Raw genomic sequence first — 23,655 nt, forward strand, 5'->3', positions numbered from 1 at the left:
GCCTCCTTGATAGTGTTTGTGTTATTGAGTAGGTAGTGCTGCATTGGGGTTCCTTGATAGCCTCCTTGATAATATTAGTTTTGATTTTATGTTTTTCATTTAAATTTTATTGCATAATTTAAATTGCATATTTAAATACTGGATTAAACATAAAATTTAAAATTACTTAAAACATAAAAAAAAATACATAAAAATTTAAAAAACCTAAAACATCATTAAAATCACATAATTAAAAGCCTAGGATAGACCACGACGCCTGAGCACGTCGGCGACCATGGACGCGTGCAATGCACGTTGTGCGTCCGTCATGTTCGTCGTATCCGTGTTCAGGAGCTGCATATCGAGCTCCCTCTCCCGGAGATCGTTCCTCCGCTGGTACTGGGCGGTGAATGCCCTCATCTGCGCGTCGTTCCTATCCAACCTCTCCACAATTTCTGGTGGAGGATCCGAGCTCGTATGCGACGCTGCAGCCTTCCCTTTCCCTTTCGCCGCCGCCTTGGCCGCCGCCTTCGCCGCCTTGTTGCCAATGGGCCGAGCAGAAGAGATCTCCTCGCCCGACGCCGAGGTGGTGAAGCCGCCCTCTTCCGTAGTCTTTGTCCTCTTGGAGGCATGCACGTCTCCAAGGAGGTACATCGACTTGAACTTGGGATTGTGCCGGAGAGTTCTCCACGCGTTCCAGAAATTGAAGGAGGCATTGGTTGGGCTTCTAGCCTTGAAGATGGTTTGGGCCTTTTCACGAATCATATCATCCGAATGACCGGACGGCCAATTGTTGCTCGTCTCCACCCAAACAGCTTCCCAGAGACGCACATCCGCGCTCACCCGGGACCAGTGGCCTTGAAGTTGCTTAATGCCGAGGTCGACGCCGAGGATGGGGCACACACGTTCGCGGATCCGGCCCCAATATGACTCTCCCTTCTGATCCGTCCCACGGATCGAGTCGTTGGTCTCCTCCGCCCAAATTTGGACGATGAGATCCGTATGCTGTGGAAGGTAAGTATGACGGTAAACTTTTGGTTTGTCGTGCTTCATTTTGGTGGCCTTTTCCTTCCTTCGGCCGCCTTTTTTTTGGTGGGGAGACACTCTGCTGAGCACTCACCGGTTCCTCCTCGGGCGGGCTCTCCTCCAAGTTGATTCCTCCCATATCGGGATGATAATCGGAGGAGAGATCAGGGCACCAATTTGGATCGTAGAAAGGGTTGTGTGGATCCATGACGGAGAAAATTGTAGGAGAAGAACAGGTGTGAAGAGAAGAAGGAAGAAGGATGAAGGAAGAAGGAGAAGAGGTGTGGAGAAGAGAAGAAGAAGATGGGTGTTTTAAAGAAGAGAAGAAGGGAAAATTAAAAAAAAAAAAAAAAATTAAATCCGTCGGTCAAAGGTGCGGAGACCGAGGAGCTGCAGTCAAAAAGTGTATATAAATTTGAATTTTCGATTTTTTCATTTTTTTTTAATTGGGCGCGTGCATTGCACGCGCCATCTCCTTCGCCCTATCGAGGATACTCGATAACTCGAGGAGTCCTCGAGGAGCTCCTCGCCGCATCGCCCTCCTCGAGGACGATGGTCTCCTCGAGTACCCCATCGAGGACCCGCGATGCGGGTGCTCTAATCCTCAAGTGAAATTAATACATACATATATTAGTGGGCGTGTGTTGGCCTAGTGGTAAGTGATTAATGCCCAAGACCCGAGATCTAATGTTCGAGTCCACCGTCGTACGGTCTTTAAATCTCTTTATTACTTGTCTAATTTATAAATAAAAATAAAAATACACACACACACACACACACACATATATATATATATATATATATATATATATAATTATAATATAAACTTTGTATCCCCGTGTTAAGTAAAACTCATGCATTTTTTTTGTGTGCGCGTGTGTGTTCATGGGAATCCATCTGCTACCTTCGGTGTGCATATCTTCAACTAGGCAAACTCACGCTCTTGTGCAATAGCTTGCAAACTGCATATGATGGTTAAACCATACTTAAAAAATCATGTGCAACACTTAGACCTATAGAGATGTAGATGAAATTCGAACTTGAGACCTTTGACCTTATGAATATGCACTCGACACCACTAAGTCATTCTCTCGGTGACAAAAAAGATTAATTATGGTTCTTTATATATGCGTTAATGATCTTCTCATCTTCACATATCACATTATTACTTATTTTAATGATAATTATACTTCATACAAAGATCAATAATCCAACTTGATTTTAAGTTAGCATATGGAGATTTTTTTTAAAACCCGCGCCATCCACAATGTGGAAACGATATCGCGGACGGAGGGAGTATAATATATGTATATATTCCACTATAAATAGACAATAACTTAATACTTTCACTTAGGTGCTTTTATACTACCAATATGGCCCTACTTGTGAAATGGTCAAGTACTTTTGATAGTTGCATTTTTCACTAATTAGTGTATTTTGCACATTTTTCTTCCATTTCATGACATGGGTTTTGCTTAATTATTACTATTATTTTATTTTTCCTAGGGGCGGTTCTACCTGCATTTACAAAGTTGGACTAACCTCCAAATGTAGTTTTGGTTTGTTCAAATATAGAACAAGGACGCCCAACCAATTTGCATATAGTGTTGATGAAAAATGAAAAGGAATAATTGAGTCATGTAATGGGATTTATTATATATTGGTTGATGGTCCACAAAAGGTAATGATAATTCTATCTAACTCCCACCTAATTATTTTTGCCTTTTAAGGATGAAGCATTCTTACTTGTGTGGTCACTCTACATATTTATGTGGGAAAACCTTACTCTTTCAAATGGAAAAAGGGCCCTCATCCTTTATCATTTGCATGAACTAAAAAGGTATAATGGTTAATCATATCACACACACACACACACACTGAGACAACTATCCATCTTCATTACACGCCTTACATGTAATACAAAAGTAATATTTATCTCGTGAAATTGTTCTATTTAGGTCCACTAATCTTCTCCACGTACAATAAAGGAAGGAATATTTTTCTATTTTTATCTTTGTCTTTTCTTTTTTCCCTATCCTTTTTATTTATCTTCATTATATGTATATAAGCAGCCACATTTCGCAGAGTTGGCCTGAAAAATTGTTGAGTTGAATTGGGAAGTAAAAAAATACTACAAGTTTACCAAGTGTAACAAAAGATGGTTGAAACAAGACTCATTGTTTGTGGCATATGGTAAATTTTCTTGTATGTTTCTTTAATTAGTAGCTAGTTACTTCTCGAGATTTAACTTTATATATCATATACACATTAAAACCACATAAAATTTTCAACACAGATAGCAAACATCCACAATCATATGAGAATTATCTGTGTTACATTTTGTAAATTTTGCTAAATTTTCAACGCCAACAAGACCAATTTTCTTGAATGTGTTTTCAGCAAATTAACAATTACCCCTCTCACAAGATTATGTAGTTTTTACAGCCAGAGATGTCAAAATTTCCAAGTTAAATACGAAGCATTCTATCCTTGTTTGCCAGATAAAGTTTCAAACAGAAATAATGGTAGAGAAGTAAGAAGGGCCAAAATCTAGATTTCGTCTGTAGACCTCGAAAATCCAGACGCAATGTAGAAGATATTCATCCCCAAAACCTACTAAGTAATCCTTTCTTGTCTTTCTTCATCCTATTATCCAGTGACGGGAAGTCAATCGAATTGTAGGCGAGATCCATGATAACTGGATTGCGCGGGACTGCTTGAAAGGCCGGTGGGAAGACTGAAATGCGTGGCGTTGACCTTGTGGTAGGATCACCAACAGCTGATTCGTAATTCTCCAGGTTCTCCATGAGCAGCTTTTCAAGCTGAAGCAAACGAGTTAAACATGGATAGATTATAGAGAAACAGCAAAACAAACTGCTCATGAGCAATAAGAGAGACTACAAGTCTGTAAATGAATTCAGTATACCTAAAAAATAGATAGCAAGTGATAATTCATTCAAGGATTGATAAGACAGGTCCAAACATCATCCAAAGTTAGGGATGGCAAAAGACAGGTCCACTCAAATATGGGAAAACCCACCTCAGCCGAGACTCAAACCCATCCCTCAGTTCTACTAATAAGAGGCGTTTGTGGTTTGAGTGATAAGGCAAGATTGATAAAATAATCCAACTTAATCAAGTGTTTGGTTTGTATGATTCTGCCCGTGATGGATAACTCGGCCCGCGCCCTAATCATGCAATTGGATGATTATTTATCACCCAAAAGTTGGGTTTATTTAATAATCATCCTCTAATCCTATCAATTTTATATGTCCCATCCACCAAACCAAACGCCCCCTTTGGACAGTAGACTGGTCAAAGACATCCATTCATACTATGTGATCTTATTTCACATAGTTGCTTCTCAAACAAAGAGTTCCCACCTACTGCAAAGTTATGTCAAATGTAATGCTCGATAGTTCTTAATGTAGAATTTCACAACACAACGATGTCACTAAAAAAATACAGATATATGCCTAATAAATAGATAGATATTCATATATACATCAGTAAAAGGAAAGTTTCATGGACGGGTTAGATAGGACCTATTACACTTTGAAGCCCTTCCGAATTTGAGAATCGGACCTCATTACCATCCTCAACCCAAATCCAAAAGCCATGTGCTAAGTGGGTTAGCTTTTTGTTGGTGGCTCAATCTATCGACCTATTTCCATCTCTATTTAACATGTCGAATTGTCACAAACATTTATTTGAAAAACTTATGCGAGCAAAGATAATTTTTTTCTGCTTTTGTTTAGTTTAGTTTATGGATGCAGCACTGATCACGATTTAACTGTACAATTGAATACAGAATCTCATTATTTCAGGGTTGCTGGAGATAGATTAGGCAAAAAACAGGTGAGTTTAGTCAGGGAAAGTAATAAAATATGTTATTATAACCCTTTGTCAATTGACTGAAATGTTCTAGTTGCTACACATTCTTTCAAGTTTCAACTATTTAATTTAATAAGCTTGTTCGACTAAACATAGGAGAAAAGATAAATTATAAGTCCTAACCAATAAGGTAGCGCACAAGAGCATATACGACAATCTCAAAATCATAAACGAGTTTCCAGATTGAACCAAGCCAAGGAAAAGCTAATGTTACGTTACATACCTTCTTATCATTTCCTGTTAATGAGATACTTGAGATCTTTTTAGAAAGATTTTCTGGAGCCTTCTCCTCCTCCATAACTCCTGTTGCATGTTCTATACAAATGTTGGATCGACAATCATTGTAAAGCATCTTCAGTTCCTTGATAGCAACCTGTAATAAATTAAATATTGGTCTAGAGTAAGAAATGGAGTCCCAAAGTAAGGATTTAAAATGTGTGAAGCTTACTAGATTCAAGCAAATTGCACTGGCCACATAGCAACAAAAAGTTCAAATGAATTATGGTACTGCAAATGGAAAATCTCCCTACTTTCTAGCAACTCATATCATCAAGCAGGCTACCTTATGCTTGAGGAAAATTTTTAATTCAAAGGAGCTGTCACTTGTCAGTAGACTCAGAACAACTGAAGCATGGCCAATTAAGGGAATGAGTTGCCAGTGAAAAATGATATACTGAACTAGCAGAGAATGCAAGCACCTGATCAGCATTGGTCGAACTCTGAAGCTTCCTAAGAGCATCATCAACTAGGGAACGAGCTCTGCAAAACAAAGCATATGCTTCTACCCTCTTTCCAGCCAAACTATAAGATTTTGCCAAGTAAAAGCACCTACAGGAAAGTGGTACATATATCAATACCAAGAGATAGCCATTCAGAAACAAAGGAGAGGTCAGCAAAAAAAACAGAAGGCTCGTTAGTCAGGGATCTTGAAGATGCCATACCACAAGATTTAGGTATTTAGTAATTGTACCACATAAGCAACTAGTAAACTAAGAAAAACTAGCTTTGGTAAATGAAGTATGACAATCATCTCATACCCCAAGGAATTCCCAACTACAAATGTGAAATGGTTTCATAAACACCAAATTTTTGAATTGCTATCAAGTTGGGGGTATGCATAGTATTAGTATATTATAATCAAGTGGTGTATCGTTTTTACATATGAGGAGAGGTAGAAAATATTTTGAATTAGAAAAGTATCAGATGCCAAAATTAATTTTCTGGATAAGAAAGGAACTAAAGCAACTTGAAATATAAGCTGTCAGGAGAAAGAAGCAAGATAATATGGAAACACAGAACATTACAAGGGCCAAACCTTTCCGCTCGGAAAACTAAACTTTTCAGTTCACATTCTTCACTAAGGGCCACTTCTTCTGGTTTTCTGTCTCTTCCCGAACTAACCAGATCAGAAAGATCGGCAGCATTCTGTTTGAAAATGAAATTGCTTAGCTTTTTTATAAATTCATTGAAGTTAATATTAACATGAAGATATTGCAGTCTCTAGGTACTCACCTGTAGCAGGAGATCATATAACCGGACAAGCTCTTCAGGTTTTGTAACTTTTTCATTTTTGTCATCACGAACCTTACTGAGCTTGTTCTTTGCTATGTGCACAAGCAACTGGTTGCGTTCAATTGTTCTCTCTCCTAGGACAGCACCAATAGCTTTATCAAGGCCACTCAGGTCATCCTTGATGCTTTCAGAATTACCTGTGTTAGCCTACAGAAGAAAAAATATTGTCAAACTCATCACAGATACCCTGTTTTATTTTCAAATATTTTTCCTTCTCTTTCAGAGTAGAAAAAAAAATCCTTCTGCTAATGTTCTGCTTCAGCTAATGCATAAAGCTGTTACACGCAAAAAGTACATGGGGTAAACAGAAATTTCATAACTAAAAGCAGCACTCACCAAGTCATTCCTTATGCAGCTCCTGGCTTCACTATAAGCAGCAAATATTTTATCAAATATGGCTAGTTTTTTCTCTGCAGGTACGGAATCTGCTCCCAGACCATTAGTATCTTTCTCCAGTTCCTGGGCTGTTCATATAAAGTCAAGCAAAAGGTTTGAAATTTGGCATGTGCAAATTTAAGAATTTATGAGTATGATCATAGCAGTATACGTATCAGATCCCAATAAACTCTAACTGGAAAACATGCTGCATATACATATCAGAGCTATACAGCAAAGGGAAATACATACAGATATGAAAATATATGCATAGCTACATACATACATACACGACACACAAATATAAGGCTAAAACTTGCACTAGGAGTTCTAATCACCTTTAAAATCTGTATTAACCTAAACTCAATGAAAAATACTAGGCTGATAAAATGGCTACTCGTTGTTGTAAAAAACATTGTGAGAGCACTAGGAGCATCTAGTATCATTGAACTCCTGGAAACATGATCAGCCATAACGGCACAAAAAGCAAAGCTTGACCATGAGTTCCCAGATACATGACTTGGTCTGCGTTTATATAACAGCCATAAAAACATAATTCACTTAGCCTTTTTGTCATGCCTTTATGCATCAGGAAGGAAAAAACACAAAATTTGCAATTATAACATGACTTCTAAAACATTGCAATTACAACATCACCTTAAAATTTTTGCAATTGCAACATCAGTTTTTTCAGCGGACATCGTTTTAATGGCACATGCCAGACAAACTTTGCCAAAAAAAATTTGAAGGATGTTGTAATTGCAATGTTTTATAAGTCGTGTTATAATTGCAATTTAGAATAAAGGTTGTGTTATTTGCAGCAATTAGGGATGGCAACGGGCCGGATCTGGATCGGGTCTGGCCAATACCAGATCTAGATCCGTTTTCATATACTAGATCCAGATCCATGAATCTGAAAATTTTGGATCCAGATCCAGATCCGTCATATCCGCGGGTCCACGGGTCCACGGGTCCAGATCCATGGATCTACTATTTTTAAATTAAATTAAAAAAAAATCACAAAATCAACAACATCTAATTTCCATCATGAAAAATATAACACAAAATTCTTTTATCTAATTACTTTTAGTTTTTATTCTTTTGAATATAATTTATTTATTATTTTTAATTTAATTAATATTATTAGTAAACTAAATATAAAATATAAAATATATATATATAAAATAAAACGGATCCACGGGTCGGATCTGGGCCGGATCCGGATCTAAAATTTCAAGATCCAGATCCAGATCCGTTTTCAAAACTGAGATCCAGATCCGTCGGGTCCAAAAAATTGAGATCCAAATCCGTAAAAATGGATCTGGATCCACGGATCTGGACCGGGTCCAAGATCCACTGCCATCCCTAGCAGCAATTACCCCGGAAAAAATGAAAACAATAAGGTCAAAAGGGGAGCATTTGTTGGACCACAGTAGCTAATGTACGGTTTATCTCACATTACCGAGTTAGGCATTTTCTCAAGTCCACTAGGATTTGTACACATGAACAAATCTTAACCAAGTTGGCTATGAACCACCCAACTAGGAAGGATTGAATCACACCTAAAGCACTCTGAGCCATGGTACTTATAATACATCTAAAAGGCATGTACCTTTGAGTATGGCGACCCGAATCTTTGCATTCGAAATGGGAAATCTGTGACCAAGCCAATGAAATTCAGTCAATGATGCCGCCTGTTGAGACCGAGCTTCGGCCATGACAGCCTGGTGGTGATGGAAAATCAAGATAAATTATCAATAACTGCAAAGATAATAAACTTGAAAAGGACAGAACACTGTGCTTTGAGAAGATAGATTGGAGTGTGCTTCACTAGCAGTTATTAAGGGCCTGTTTGACTTTTGTGTTAAGGGCATATTGCGTGCTTAACAGCCCATTACATTATGTTTGATAATTAAGTAAGATCCAGTTATAAGCCCGCAGTTGACGTCTCAGCCCGGCCTTGTTCACTGTTATAATGCGGAAATGGGTGCAGGGGTGACCCCTAGTTCCAGTTGCGAACTGCTACAGTGGTCTAATTAAATACTCCTTCCACAAGTTTAAGTAAACATACCAAACACAAAATCTAGATACACACGGCCCAATAAAGCTTAAATTTAAGTTGGGCCTTTCAATGCTGCCAAAACATGACCAAGTTTTCAAACAGCCCCTAAATATATAACCTACACTACATACTAGATGAAATAGTCTCACCTCCAGTTTAGCTTTAAAAAGGTCCAGAGCAGGCCCTTCCATTTCCCCAATCTGAACTAGTTCAGAAGTCTGTAAATTTGACTCCCCAACTTTGTGTAAACAATATCTTATGCTAGGCTCAAGTTCCTCAACCCGCTCCCGGCATAAAACTTGGTTCTCTAGATCTCCATACTTTCCAAGTTCCTCATAAACGGCCCTGTCAAGATGAAGAATGTTAGCCAAAACTAGATAAGTGTTCACACTGCCATTTCGTAAAGAAGCAGTAGAAGAGATGAACTAGCAAAAGCATTCCTGTAAGTTCAACTTCATTAGTCAAAGGAAGAACCATTAATTTATTTTCTTTATCCAGAAACTTTTTAGAGATAAAAGTGTACCTGGCACTTTTGAAGCACTTTAGTGCAATGTCCCAGTGTTCATCTTGCTCAAATAACAAACTCCCTTTCATATAAGAGGCATAAGCCTGGATATAACATACCAAAGGAAAGCTTCTTCATAAGCAAAGACATGTTTTTGTAAGAGTCCAAGCAACCAATAAGAAATACTGTCAAAGGATCTATGGTCTACACTGCTGGGGAAAGAAACATAACAAATGATTCCGAAAACTCAGGACACTGACAATTGAAGAAATATCAAGCATCCTCCTGCCCTCCTTTTCTTGCCTCCAACTTCTTGAAACATCGAGACTCAAAAGAATTTTTTTTGGACAAGAACTCAATCTGACGCAACTGTTTGAGCTATATATATTACAATTTCTTGAAACGGCTAATGGAGCCACAGAAACAAAATCATAAATCATAGCTCCACAAGCCTTTTTTTGTTTACAAAGTGTGATCACAAAGAAAAAATAACTCTTCCTATATTTTCCTACAAGACTAACAGAAAAAAGGAAACTTCTTTAATAGAACAGTCTAACTGAACACTAATAAGCAAGCCAAGAGTTACAGAAGTTGTACAGCATTCATTAATCATTATAGTAGGAAAAACAAAAGACTGTCAAAGAAATCATCTGAAAACTAACGTGAAAATAATAGTAGCAGCTGAGTTAAAGATCTAATTCACACCTCAGCTTCCAGTGACGTTCTCGAATCTCCCTTGATGGCACACAACTCTTGAAACTGGGCAGCCCATTTTACGGCCTTCCTTAGCCTGCCAATGAGGTAGCTCCTCTGGCGTGCATTTGGGCCATCTGGTAAAGTTTTCTTTTCCATTGCATGGCTCCATGCTCTTTCAGCAGCATATAGAACCAAATGAAGAAACCTAGAACAAATTCCAAGAGCATCAGAAAATTAGAGGAAGATTTGACATGTTAAGTGGTATTATAATATGAATCATCACATCTGAGAATAAATAGTTTGTTTGTCCATTATTGGATTTGATAAATACAACACAGTTTGACCTAATAGTGCAAATTTATTCGCAGTGTGTTTGATAACTCAAAAAATTTGCTTTAAACTATAATTCTGGGATGCAGCATTACTGCATTAGTAGGATATAACTTATACAGTTAAAAGACAAACTAAAAAAAGAAAAAATAAATAAACAAAGATAGCTTTAGTAGCATATATGATATACACGATTACCAGGGAAAGCATTTCATTCTATATTATTCTTATTAGTTAAATAAAAGAATATTTAAGCAAAACATAAACAAAAGGATACTCTAAGCACTTCAGCTTCAGCTGCAATCAATTTATTATATTTCTTGATACCATAGTTATCCACTGTCTGTCTGTAGTGCATAACAAATTTCTATATTCTAAGGGGGTGGAAAATAGAAAACCATCAGCCAGATTCTATTTCTATCTGAACCAGGACCTAAATTACAAATAGGGTTCGGGAGATTGTAACAGTCTTTCCTTATCCTGTAACATTTTTCTGCCGATGAGACTAAGAGAGATATAGGCTGAAATTAGTTTTTATTACACGCTTTAAAATGAATGAACTAGAAAAGAAAACATTAGGAGTACAAGCTTTTTCCTTTGCTTCCATACTTATAATAGAAAATTGCATCATCTCATATGCCAGCAGGAGGATCAGCAGAGATTTATGCATCTTAATGCTTCATAAACATCAGTTCTATTGTCAGTAATTCTCCACTAGACTGGTAAGCAAAATTCCATCTGTTTGTAGGCTGCATATTACATCATGCAACTATGCAAGTAAAGCATCTCCTTCTAAATATAAATGAAATGCATTTACACATACCGGACTTCAGTCACGGTGGTTGACGATATGGCTCTCTTGGTATATTTTCCACGGCCATGGGTGAATTTCAAGGACTTATACAGTCTCCGCAGGCGTGCAGTGCAGTATCTCCTGAAAACTCAAATTCAATACATCTCAGTGATGATAACATCAATTTCAATACCAAAATGCTCAGAGACCTTCTTCCCAACCAAAACAGCAGACACCCAATAGGTACATTACATAGGTAAACTGAATTTCAAACAAACACAGCTTGCACTACCTGTAACGAGCGTAATCACTGAAGCGCAACCCGTGCTGCATTTGTGCTGATTTCAATAGCTGCAGCACTGCGAAATTCACAGCCAAAATAAGGAAACTCGTCCACAAACACATAAACAAAATGATTCGTACGGAAGGAGAGGGAACCACCATTGATAGAGAATTTAGGGTTACTAATCTGATCCGAGGCGGATGAATTCTGATCGATTTCCATCCCAGTGACGTCGTCTCCCTTCGCCATCAATCGAATTTGAGATCCAGTGAAGGCCGGAGACCGATTTAGAGGCTGATGGGAGAAATGGTGGAATATTCCGGTGGATTCTACGGTGCGCCGGCGGGTGCGGTAGCAGCGGCGGATTTTGTGAAGGGGTTCACTTTTGTAACGCCGAAGTTGATGACTTGATGTCTGCCTCTACTGTTGATTCTCGTACAGTGATATGCGAGTAATTTAGAGGGTCGGGTCGCAAACCTGTGGGTCGGGTTTGACCCAATTTGTTTTTTATGGGTCGAATTTAGAAATAGGATTAGGTTAAATCATGTTGTCAACTTATTTGTGAATTTTAGTTCTATGTATCTACACTTCATGTTTGGAATGAACCCCGTTGTTTGTGGAGGGTCATCTCCATGCTCCATGTCACTGTGCTCAATAAATCTTCTCTTGTTTCTCTCAAAAAAAAAAAAAGTTCTATGTAAAAATATAATTCAAAGTTCGATTAAATGTCACAAGTTTAATTGTTAGTTATGGTGGCATAATAACTTTACGCGGAGATAAGTCTGGTTTTCCCCTGAAAAAAAGAAGTAATAAAAACATGTTAAACGTTTGTAATGAAAAATAATTAGTTCTCTATCGTTCACAAAATGGATAGATGACTCCTCCAATTATCACGAGTGTTAAATAAATATTTAAAAAAATGAGGGAAGAGCTATTTTTATTTCCTTTTTTGTATAATGTTTTTGCTACTTAACACTTAAATCAATAAATAAATACTACTCCATAATTGATTTCTCTAACAATCTTTTGACAACAGTTAGTTAGAGGAGTCATCTACTTTATTTTATGAACGATAGGAATCAAGTTGCATAAAATATAATGTTAAAAAAATAGATATTTTTTGCTGTAAATATTGTTTTTGACTATTTAACCCTTTTATGCATTATTAAAAGTGCCGCCTAATTCTGTTTGGGTTCAACGATTTTTGAATCTTTGATATCACATTGCCCCTATATAATAGCAATACTAAAAATGTGAAGAAAAAAGGTTCAAAACCAATAAAATTCATGAGATTTTATTTTGAACATCTATGCTTTCCTCATAACATTTATTAACCAAATTCCAAAGTCTGACCAAATTCAACGGAAAAAAGGACAATCGCATTAATTCCTACAGTTTTATGCAAGTATACAGAATCAATTTTAATAGTAACAAATTTCAATGGTAAAAAACTGAGTGAAACTAGTCTTACACTCGTGTGTTGACATTATTATTTTTTAAATAATTTAAAAGTATTTTTTATATTTAAAATTTAATTATTTATTAATAATATATGAGTATTGAAATTTTTTTATTGTACTCCCTCCTAATTTTCCTTTTCGATTTGTCCCCAAAAAAATTCATTTCTATTTTTGGACAATACCCTATCAAAATTAATTCTTCATTTACCTTTATTTTTCACATATTCATCACTCTCAATACTAATTATACAACATATTTTCACAACTCTCAATACACTCAAACAACGAGTGTTTTGATTGCACACACGTGTTATATTGATTGTCAATCCAACATTGATTGGTTTTAAATTTTTGATCAAGAACCACAATGGAGGTATAATAATAATAATAATAATAATAATAATAATAATAATAATAATAATAATAATAATAATAATAATAATAATAATAATAATAATAATAATAATAATGAAAAAGAAAATTTGAGTGAAATGAGATTATGATAACTGTGAATTTATCAAGCAGTGGTTGCAGTTCATATAGAATGATGAATTAGTAATATTTTTTTTTCTAATCGCAATAATAAATTATATGGGACATTTTAATACTTACAATAAAAGTTTTGATGTAAGAAAAAAAATGTCTGACAATCAGTCCTCTTATTTATATCTAATTAATTTTTTATTGTAATAATTATTTTGTATACTAACAAAATATAAAGTTTTATAAGTTTTTTTTAGAAATAAAAAAGATGATTTTGACGAAAAAATATAAGTTAGTACTATATATATTTGCTAATGGTTCTCTTTTTATATACGTATTGATTGATTGTGAACTTGAAATATTGCATGAAAAAAGGCATGTTATTACATTTGCAGAGCAACAAAAGGTTTTATTACAATACAAGAATGAAAAAGTCCCAACTGGTCCATGTTTGCTCTCACTTCAACAACAAGAGAGATGGAGACAACAAACATCACAAAAACCAGCTGAAAACCTTCACTCACACACTCATCGATCCATCTGACATGCAAGAGCTGTTATTCGAGCTCTCTGTCGAGCTATTCCAGACGCGTGCAACTAATAAGATCGACGTTATTTCCCAGCATTGCCCCAGAATGTAACATGAAAAAACCAACTCTCACCTTGTGTCGTGCATCAGTACTGGACGAGATATGGGTAGAAGTCGATGATGAAGGTCCGTACTTCCATGGGGGCAAGCTCGACTACCAACTTCACGCCATCTACAGGGCCGCCTCTGGAATCAGAACGCGGTTTTGAGTCCGAGCCTTCTACTTTCCAAGACAGTCTTTTCCTTTCCATTTCTGCTCTTTCTTGGTTAGCAGATAGACTCATTTCCTTGATTTTGTTGATCTGATGGGAAAATAGTTCATAGCATCACAAAAGATATTTCAAATGAAATGAAACGACAATAGTTTGATTTTACATATATGTCGTTTCACCTTCCTATTTGGAAAAATTCGCTTCAACTCCACAGTTGCCAAGCTAGACAAGTCCTTGTCCTCTCCAATCTGATACCACACGAGAAACAGAGCAACGGTGTGTGAAGTTATACACCAAAAAATGATGCTACATTTTGCAGGGAAAAACTAAATGGATCCTTAGGTGCATTGAAAGTGCTTGATTTAAGAACACAAAACCTCGTATAGATGTGCCAAACGAAGGAGAACAGCACCGTCTTGAAGCTCCTGAGGCAACAAAAGAGCAGTAATAAGCCTCGCTTTCCTCTCTTGGTATAAAGATCAAGGATCTTTTCCAGTTTCTTCATTTTAATGGTTTTATACCTGTAGGGTTATTATTGCGACGTTATCAGGTAGGCTGTAAGAAGGATCCATGGCCGAAAAAGTTGGTGTTGGGAAATTTGTCCACTTATCATCCTGAGAGTATATGAAGGCAATATCAAGCACAAAAAAGTGTAAGAATCCATTACAGGAAGTTAGGAACAGCTTAGCCATGGCTTTTACCTGCTCACTGAAGGCCAGAAGGAAAGGCGAGTATATCTCCTGTCCAAACAACCGACGCCACTTGGATCCCTCTCCAAGTGGATCAAATCTGAGATAGTACTTCCCTTGGACCTGTGTGAAATATTATTGATATAGAAAGTGTACACACTATCTTTAAGCATGCAAACAATGCACTATCTAATCTCTTGTATTTCTTATTGTTGACTTTTCTTTATCACTAGTTAGATGAGTTTGGTTGCACGATAAAATAGAATAGTGTTCAGTATATGCTGATCCAGAAATGTGAGGGTGAAACTATAGTCCATATTTGAAGTTTTACATAAATGGCTGCAAACATCCATCTTCACGTTGCATTGCATTCACAACACGGATATAATAAATATGTGCAGGCATTTCTTGCGATAGATTTTACTTACAGTTAAACCTGTGCATGTACCAAGAGCGCAGGATGTTTCATTTAGAGACTCGTCAACGCCTCTACCATCATCATGGAGCAGTCTCCTGCAAAATGATGCCTTGTGTTAAGATCTTAAAATTGTGTGCATCTGTGAAAGAAATAATTATTATTTCTAAAGGAATGAGTGAATTTAGAAATAAGTCTATATAGGAGACGAAAGGAGCATAATAACCTGTGCAGCATTATCTCGACTTCGCCATCAATAATACTTGATCCTCCAACCGATCTATCCACCAAAACTGACATCTCTGTGCTCTCGTCTTTGATGTAAATTCCAAGATTGATCTGAAAGAGAAATGCTGGTATACATAAGACGATCCACAATTAACCAAGACCGACCTTTAAACTTGCATTCCGTGGATTGGTCTAAATTTCTGTTGCAGAAATAGGGAGTTCAGATCTATCTTGCTCAGCTTAAATGCAAGTTTGAGCATGTGAAATGAACCTTAAGAAATCACAAATGTTGTCACCTACATCCAACAAAACTAGGAGTTTTTCCATAGATTGGTGCTTTTATCTCATGAGTTTCATGGATTTCACACTGTCAAGGTTTCTTACTAAGCTCACAGCATTTTTCTCCATACACGAACCACAACACAACATGACAAGTGGTAGTATATCATTGACAAGAACAACGTAGTAGCTGAATCAAAATTCTAGAAAGTGAAACAAAAAGAAAAAAAGGTGTGAGTGTGATGGCTTCAGTGCAAACATACAGGGTAGTAATTTCCAGCAATTGGTTGGTTGACTTGAAGGTCCCAGTCGGCTCTGTAGTCTCGAATCTGAGCAGAACACGAAAACTTACGATGTGAGTACAAATTTTGATATTAGCAATCAACAAGAACCAATACACTTTGGATGTAGTATTTCTTAAAGTGCTACATACCCGTTCCAGAAAATCGCGTCCGTTTGAGTCTGTATAGAACTTTTTGTTGTTTCCTATCATGGTTTTGAGTTGAGACACAATCTCTTTTCCCTTTCCATCATCTATGGGTATGGGTCCGACCTGAAATCAAGGAAAACCGACAAGGTCTCAAGATAAGATTTCGAGACTCATTTTCTATTCTTGGCTGACGAAAAATAGATTGATAACATACAATTTACTAAGGAAGAATAGAAACTTACAGTAAATTCAACCTCAGCATGTTCCTTCTCCTTGTACACTCTTGTAATCTACGACAAAACAGTTACTCAGAAGAATAAAGCAGGAGCCTGAATACAAGAGCTTAATGTTTCACTTCGTAAACTTTCATACATACATTTTAACATTGTAGAAATATTTCAATTTGCTGCCAAAAATCAGAGTTATGCAAAAACATAATTTTGAATTTTGCTTCATTTTTTTGAAAGCAACATAGGTTCTCAGAATTGTCAATCACAAGGGCTCTAATTTTTTTGTATACATCACTCTTTTAATGAGGAAAAGAAGGTAGTGTCTATAAACCCTTCAGGTTAGCAGCACGACCCACCCGTCGTCCAATCGGTCTGGCTCATTTTTTATTTCAGGTTATAAAAATTAAGCCCTAACCCTCTAATTTTTTCAATTCATTCTGGTCAATTTATAGATTTCTAGCTAAATTGTCATCCCCAACATGAATGTTTGTTGATATATACATACCGTGCATCGCACGGGTACAATACTAGTTCTTCACAATTCGGGGAGTTGATCATTCTCTCTATGAAGTGTTATACATTGATTCTGTAACATACCTGATATACCCATGAACTAAATGGCTGATGAACTTCATCATAGAGTGGTCCTTTAAATACTGTAAGTGGAATCTACAAAATGAGATGAATAATTACTGCTTGATCATGTAAATTCACACCAGCAAAAGGTATATCACTTATTCACTATATGAAATATAAATACCTTTTCTTTTGACTGTATGTTGTACGTGCCATTTGGCCGAAAAACATACGCTCCAGAAGCCTTCAATCAGTAAAGAACACGATAGATTAAACTCAAACGCAACAGCTTTGCAAGGGAAGTCGAAAGGAACACATAAGCATTACCTGGAGTTCATCAGTACTCCCGATATAATAACTATAGGATTGCTCCAAAGATATGTTGACCTTCAACAAAAAAATATGCATATTGTTTTACATCAAGCACAAGAATGGCATTGAGCTTATTAACCTGACTGAATGAAGATGAGACGAAAGCACAAACATAAGGTCTTCTCTAAAATGGCTTACTGAGTTTCTAGCATTAATATACTGCGTAAGCTTTCCATCCTTTCCAGAGTATATAAGCTTCAAATTGCCTGGGCCGACTTCAATGCCACCATTTTGGCTCGTGTCAAACGTGTTTGGTGTAAGTTTTGTCGAAGCAGAAGCTGGATTTGCAACATGTGAGTATTAGTAATGCACTATATTTCAATGGATTAGGAAACTGCTTCAAAGCTAAGAAATATGGCTTACATTGACCACTTGAGATCACATAAGTACTAAAACCCAAAGGTGGAACTACTGCTGTGAAAGCGAGCCAATATTTGGCGACGGATGTAGGGGATTCACCCGTATATGCACTAGCATAGAATTTTCTCGTGGATACTGAAGCATTAACTATAGGAAGAAGCTGTGACAAAAGTATTTTTCCACTAGAATCTGATACGGAAAGATTCTCGTTGATGACCTGCATGAAGTTCATCAAGAATGGTAAATGAACAAGATCTTATTAAACCATACAAACAAATTTAATCAAAAAAATGAAGCAAACGTGAGAGGCTCACAGGAATCCTGATGACTGATGTTCTTTTCCACCCCAGAGGGTTGTAAACAAGTACTGCCTGCAGATGGAAAACAGACATCAAGTTAAATTAGATCGTACGATGAAACAAAGTACATGTAAATTATTGTTTCAGTTAATCGACACACAGTGAAGTCAATATAGTACTTACTAATTTCTTTCCAACAGAAAGATCAACTTCTGTTGCAGGACAATAACTTATATTCAGCAGCGGGCACTGAAAAATAAAATAAAAATAATAAGAAGCATGCATTTAATTCATTCCACAAGAAAAATGTCATATCAAACTAATAAGAGCAAGTAAAACAATAAGGTGAGGAAAACATAAGAGAAGTCGAAATGAAGACAACATTCAGAGACTCCACGTATTCATAGACAACAAACGATAAGGTAGGATAGAACGGAAAGTGCATGAGCTCATGCCTGGTTGAAGTTCGTGACAGGACTTTTGCATTCTGAAGACAATGGTGATTGCGTTAGACAACCAAGGGAAGCTGCTACGACATCCTTAGACTGTACGGATTCAGAGCCAGAAGGTAACGATTTTGCCAGAAAGAAAGTGGAGGCGAGCAACTTTACTGATGACAAATTCATAATAGCAGGGGAAAACCTTACCTCCTCGTAACCTATTGAAAGCCGTTTTGCATAGTCATTAGCCACATGCTGCTTTTCAGTACCTGTAACTGCATCATGATGTTGTGCTATTGCCAAAGCATCAGCTAATGAGTCAGTTGTAGGGCCGGATTTATTTCTTCCTCGAAAGAACTCCAACTGTCTTGCTGCCTAATAAGTATACGAGTATGAGATGTCACATAAATCCTTGAAGATCCAACAGATATAGAGGAGTTTCTTGGCATACCAAATAGTAGCCACTCAGCTCTCTGACATAGCCTTTAATGGCAGGCCTACTCGTAAAATAACCGGTCCAGTAAGCATTTATACGGTCAGCATACCTGATACACAACTTGATTTTTGTTACTACAGAAATGAAGTAGAATAATACATAAACCACAGGTATTTAATCTTAAGCTCACGGGAAGAAGTCATCGGATTTAAGAGGCCATGATTCATCCAGACCATGTTTCACATCAGTGTATATAGATGGAGTCGAATAGAAGGCATTGACACGGCCATCCTGCAAGCAGGCTTGGAAAATATAAATACATATTATTGAAAACAGAACAAACACACATCAGTTTTATTCATATAGTGAATTGTTGGCAGTAACACTTCATAAGCAACATTATACTTTCTAGAAAACATTATTGGGTTGGAAAGACAAAAATTATGCACTTTCACATGTGTGTACTAGGTTTCTAATAGAATCAAAAATCTTCATGCACACGAACGATTAATAGTATCAGGGAAGGCAATAAAGAAGTTCAAATACGGAGATTCCTGCCAATAATCATTCACCATTGGGAAGCATATGATAGAACACGTTCAGTAGATACTAACTTGATTCACATAGTGTATTAGCTTGTCCATATTCCGGAACCATGTATGTGCGTATTGATATTTGAAATCTGTTCCCATAGTCCACATTATATGATTTGAACGAGTAACATTAGCCTGCAAACAAAATCAATTGAACGTAACAAGTAAACCAAGATGATGTCTGAAGAAACGCACTTATTTGAATAGTTTCAAATCACAATAACTAAAATAACCAGAAAGGAAAACGACACAGTGCAGAAAACAATGTAGGAACAAGCATCAACAAAAAGGCCACAATAAATGAGAGTTTGGCCACCATGAAAGTCAAACCAAACCTGAAAATAGGCAGCAGCTACGAAGGCATCAACACGTTCTTGAACATTGTAATCAAATAGCCCGATGTCATCCTTCGGTCAAGAGACTTGGAAAATATCAGTATCAGCATAACACAAAAAAACCGGCGACACACGGTCCTCTAAAGAGTTACCTGGACTATAGGGGAATCATCATTGATTTCGTAATAAAAACCAGTTGGAGGCTCATAATTTCCGGCATAGAAAGCACCAGAAAATATCTGAAGTAATTAAAGAAAAATAGACGGCCTAGTAATTAGTCAATAAGTTGAGAATGTATCGAATGGTTAATCAAGATGATGCCGAAATTATTGCAACCTGGGAGGAAGAACCACGACTTTTGGAACCTTGCCAGATAACCTCAAGCTTCTTCTCAGCACTCCTCTTGGCTCTATCTTGGTAATCAATACGAGCAAAGTATAGAGCGTCAAATCCCACCTAAAAGCCCGACATAAACAGGGATTCAGCTTAGATAAGAAAATATATCGTGTATGAATACATTAATTCTGTAATGGCTAGAAAAAAGAAGTAGAATCAAAAGCTCAAGAACATGTATATTGGAAATCAGTAAACATAAGTGCAAATCCTAGAAAATGTCACCTCTGCTCCCAAAAGGTAAGCCTGTACAGCAGAATGCCCGAACGGGTCAATCTGCCAACCAATTCTAGGAGTGACATTGAAGTCCCGTTTAATATACCAGTGGCCTAGTGTTGTCTGGTCTATCATATCAATGTAATGCGTTGCTGCCTCATCATGCATACACATACCTCCATTTCTGCAAATGCAGATTCAAGGGGAACTTGAGAAGAAAATCTATGAACTAAAATCATTATTAGCTGATGTGATATTTCTAACACCCAACAACAAAACCATTTCAACACAAACAAACAAACAGCACTACATCCTACTACCTTCATATGATTCCAAGAATTTCTATAAATTACTACATATGATGCTGTTTTCTTTTCCAAATTTTTCATAAGAATTTATATATATTAGTACATGAACTCAAGTTGACCCGAGCTAACTAGCATCTTGACTGTCTCCTTCATCCCATCGCTCTGTTGCCGCCACCACCGCTGGAAAAACGCCTATTACAACACAAAAGCATCTAACATAAGCAATGCCTTCCCTCGACTTGTTAACTAAACAAACCGGCTCATACAACAGAAAACTGATACCTGCTCGACATAAATGAATTTCCGGTTTTCATCAGCCAACAACGCTGGAATCAATGAATCCAATACATTCTGCACACATGCTACCTACACACACAAGCTAGAATCAATGAGTCCATCTGTCCCAACTCAACAAATTCCACACAAACTATTCAGTCAGTAAAAAACCCACAATGCTCTGAACAAATTAAGTCAACCAAGACCAAGAAACTCAAAAAACCCAATTCATCAAGTGAAGAATGGAACTACCTGAATGGAGTTATTCGATCCAACATAGTATTGGTCAACAGTCTTCAACCACCCAACATCATCATGCGTGTGAGCAACCAAATGCACGTTAATCTTGCCGGGCACAACGCCTCCCGAGGTGTTGTAAACCATGTACTTCCCCTCCACCAAGAAACACACACACCACACACTCAAGACAACCGCTAAAGCCCGGAACGCCGCCATGATCGCTGCAGCTGCGGTCGACCCAGGAAGCAGCAGAATAAATAGACCAAGCCCAGGAAACCGGACAAGAAAATGGATCTCCAGATGAAGAAATGGGGAAGCTACTCTTGTCCCATAAATGTAATCATTGTTAGCGGAATGTAGTAGGTAGCTAAGAACAAAACATGGGTTTATGTTGAATTGCAGATAAGGGTTGCCGCAAAAGATAAAATTTTTGACTTGAAAATTGGATTTTGGAGGTGAAGTGTTGGGATGGAGTGAGACGTGAGAACGACTCACTGTCAACTCTATCTACTGAAATTTATTTATCGAGGGAGACTGTAATTTTGAATTTCTGTTGAAAAATTAACGACATTCTCTATAAACATTAAACACATCACAAATTCTTAAAGGAGGCCAAAAAAATTTTGCTCTATTAATCAATCAATAACTAGCATGTGACCCGTCGATTTTATCAACCGAATATTACTTTACGTTATAATTTATAAGTAAAAATAACTTGATACTTAAATAGGATTATACTATTATAAGTCATTGATCGTAATGAAACATGACGATGAATCAAAAATATCAATTTAATATTGTTCAATCATCTACGCTCAGTATATAATTTATGTACTAACACTAATCTCAAATATAGTTAAAAGGTATTACACGTTACTTTAGTCTTAAACTTGTACTCTCACTAATTACCCAAATTCGTTTGAATGAATAAATATAATTATTATAATAGTTAAGTATTCATTGCAATAACAACCGAATATTATTAAGTAAACATGACAATGTAAGCATTATTAATTACACATTCTCATCTCAAGCCACTTAATAATCTCGTTGACTCTTCGAACACGTTTGAATTTATAAAAACATTTTTTTATAATAATTAATTATGTATCTCAATAAACTACAATATATTTATATTAATACCAATTCCGTCTATAAAAATATATTATTTATTCATATTTCATTTTTTAGTAAGTATACCCCACTAATTATAATCTTCAATATTACTCTTTATTTATCAATATTGTCATTACTCGACTCAACAGTCAACCAAATTAATCAATTGAAAATTACAGTAAAAATGAAATCATTATTCCATCCACATAACCCACTTAATTATAGATCCACAACTTATCTTGTTTTAATTAATTATCTGCTACAATAATAAAACCGACATTACAAAGTAAACATTAATATTAAATAAATAAAAATAATAAAAGATTAAAAAAATAGAGAAAATTCCACTTAGGCATATTGATAAATGTTAGGACCAATTTATAACTTATATACTCATACATATCTCAAATTCGATTTTAAAAAAAATGATTTTACAATCTGTTATCTTCCCAAATTTGTATAGTAATATACGCTAATTATCAAAACTCATTTATAATATATATACATAACTAAATATAAATTGTTATAATAAGTGGTTATTTGTGTCAATAAAATCCGAACATTATAAAGTAACCATTCATAATAAATAATATAAATACTCGATATTTTATTTTAAAACTTTTGACTTGTATAATTTTTTTAAAAAAAATTATTATTTACATACTATTATATATCAAACTAAAGCTTTTGTCACGATTTTTAATTTGATATGTAAATCGAATATTATATCACTAAGCAAAGTACAGGATTTTAGGAAAAAGAAAAGGCAAACATGAGAATGAAAAAAAAAAGTACATGTTTTTCTATCGTCTCAATTAAAGTAGGAGTATTAGTTAATTTGATGTCTTTTGAGTATTTTATAGGTGTTATTCATATGAATATATGATGGAATTAAATAAATTAACTTGATTTATTGTAAAAGATATTTGTATAACAAAGAAAAGTCTAGAATGAAACCCATTTGTAATATTGTTGCCAATTGCACAAGCGAAGACGTATTGGGGTGAGGAAGAAAATAATCTTCAGCCATCCTCAAAATATGAATTCACTGTCTGCCTTTAAAGAAAGTGAAGAAAATAAAGATTTAGTTCAAACATTTAGTTAGATTAGTTAGATTTTATGTTAATTTGTTCATTTGATTTGTAATTGAATTTGCTGAAAATTA

General features: G+C 36.1%; 2 protein-coding genes across 5 annotated transcripts; both read right to left on the bottom strand.

Annotated features, from left to right (window-relative positions):
• Positions 1-3,384: 3,384 nt before the first annotated feature.
• Positions 3,385-12,091, bottom strand: LOC130987965 (uncharacterized). Its single transcript, XM_057911696.1, has 13 exons — positions 11,674-12,091; positions 11,525-11,591; positions 11,263-11,373; positions 10,119-10,314; positions 9,432-9,517; positions 9,058-9,253; positions 8,459-8,570; positions 6,808-6,935; positions 6,412-6,618; positions 6,215-6,324; positions 5,598-5,727; positions 5,123-5,272; positions 3,385-3,827 (listed from the first exon to the last, which is right to left on the bottom strand). Exons 1-13 carry the CDS (start codon positions 11,762-11,764, stop codon positions 3,606-3,608), a joined length of 1,806 nt encoding a protein of 601 aa, XP_057767679.1. The 5' UTR covers positions 11,765-12,091; the 3' UTR covers positions 3,385-3,605.
• Positions 12,092-13,799: 1,708 nt separating this feature from the next.
• Positions 13,800-21,865, bottom strand: LOC130987966 (probable alpha-mannosidase At5g13980). 4 transcript variants are annotated; one of them, XM_057911700.1, is made up of 30 exons: positions 21,387-21,863; positions 21,141-21,224; positions 20,962-21,050; positions 20,560-20,734; positions 20,278-20,397; positions 20,094-20,180; positions 19,942-20,013; positions 19,628-19,741; positions 19,204-19,304; positions 19,029-19,122; positions 18,785-18,952; positions 18,593-18,682; positions 18,321-18,386; positions 18,153-18,209; positions 17,842-18,055; positions 17,617-17,756; positions 17,434-17,493; positions 17,291-17,350; positions 17,128-17,199; positions 16,543-16,590; positions 16,304-16,423; positions 16,134-16,199; positions 15,590-15,702; positions 15,377-15,461; positions 14,961-15,071; positions 14,781-14,873; positions 14,637-14,684; positions 14,439-14,507; positions 14,121-14,349; positions 13,800-14,055 (listed from the first exon to the last, which is right to left on the bottom strand). In XM_057911700.1, exons 1-29 carry the CDS (start codon positions 21,588-21,590, stop codon positions 14,134-14,136), a joined length of 3,036 nt encoding a protein of 1,011 aa, XP_057767683.1. In that variant the 5' UTR covers positions 21,591-21,863; the 3' UTR covers positions 13,800-14,055; positions 14,121-14,133. The 4 variants fall into 4 exon arrangements, with proteins under 4 accessions (XP_057767683.1, XP_057767681.1, XP_057767682.1 ...); XM_057911698.1 differs by having other exon boundaries at positions 14,781-15,071; positions 21,387-21,865; XM_057911699.1 differs by having other exon boundaries at positions 13,800-14,349.
• Between the last annotated feature and the right edge of the window lie 1,790 nt (positions 21,866-23,655).

Source organism: Salvia miltiorrhiza, chromosome 6 (assembly GCF_028751815.1).
Source record: "Salvia miltiorrhiza cultivar Shanhuang (shh) chromosome 6, IMPLAD_Smil_shh, whole genome shotgun sequence".
Taxonomy (NCBI): Eukaryota; Viridiplantae; Streptophyta; class Magnoliopsida; order Lamiales; family Lamiaceae; genus Salvia; species Salvia miltiorrhiza.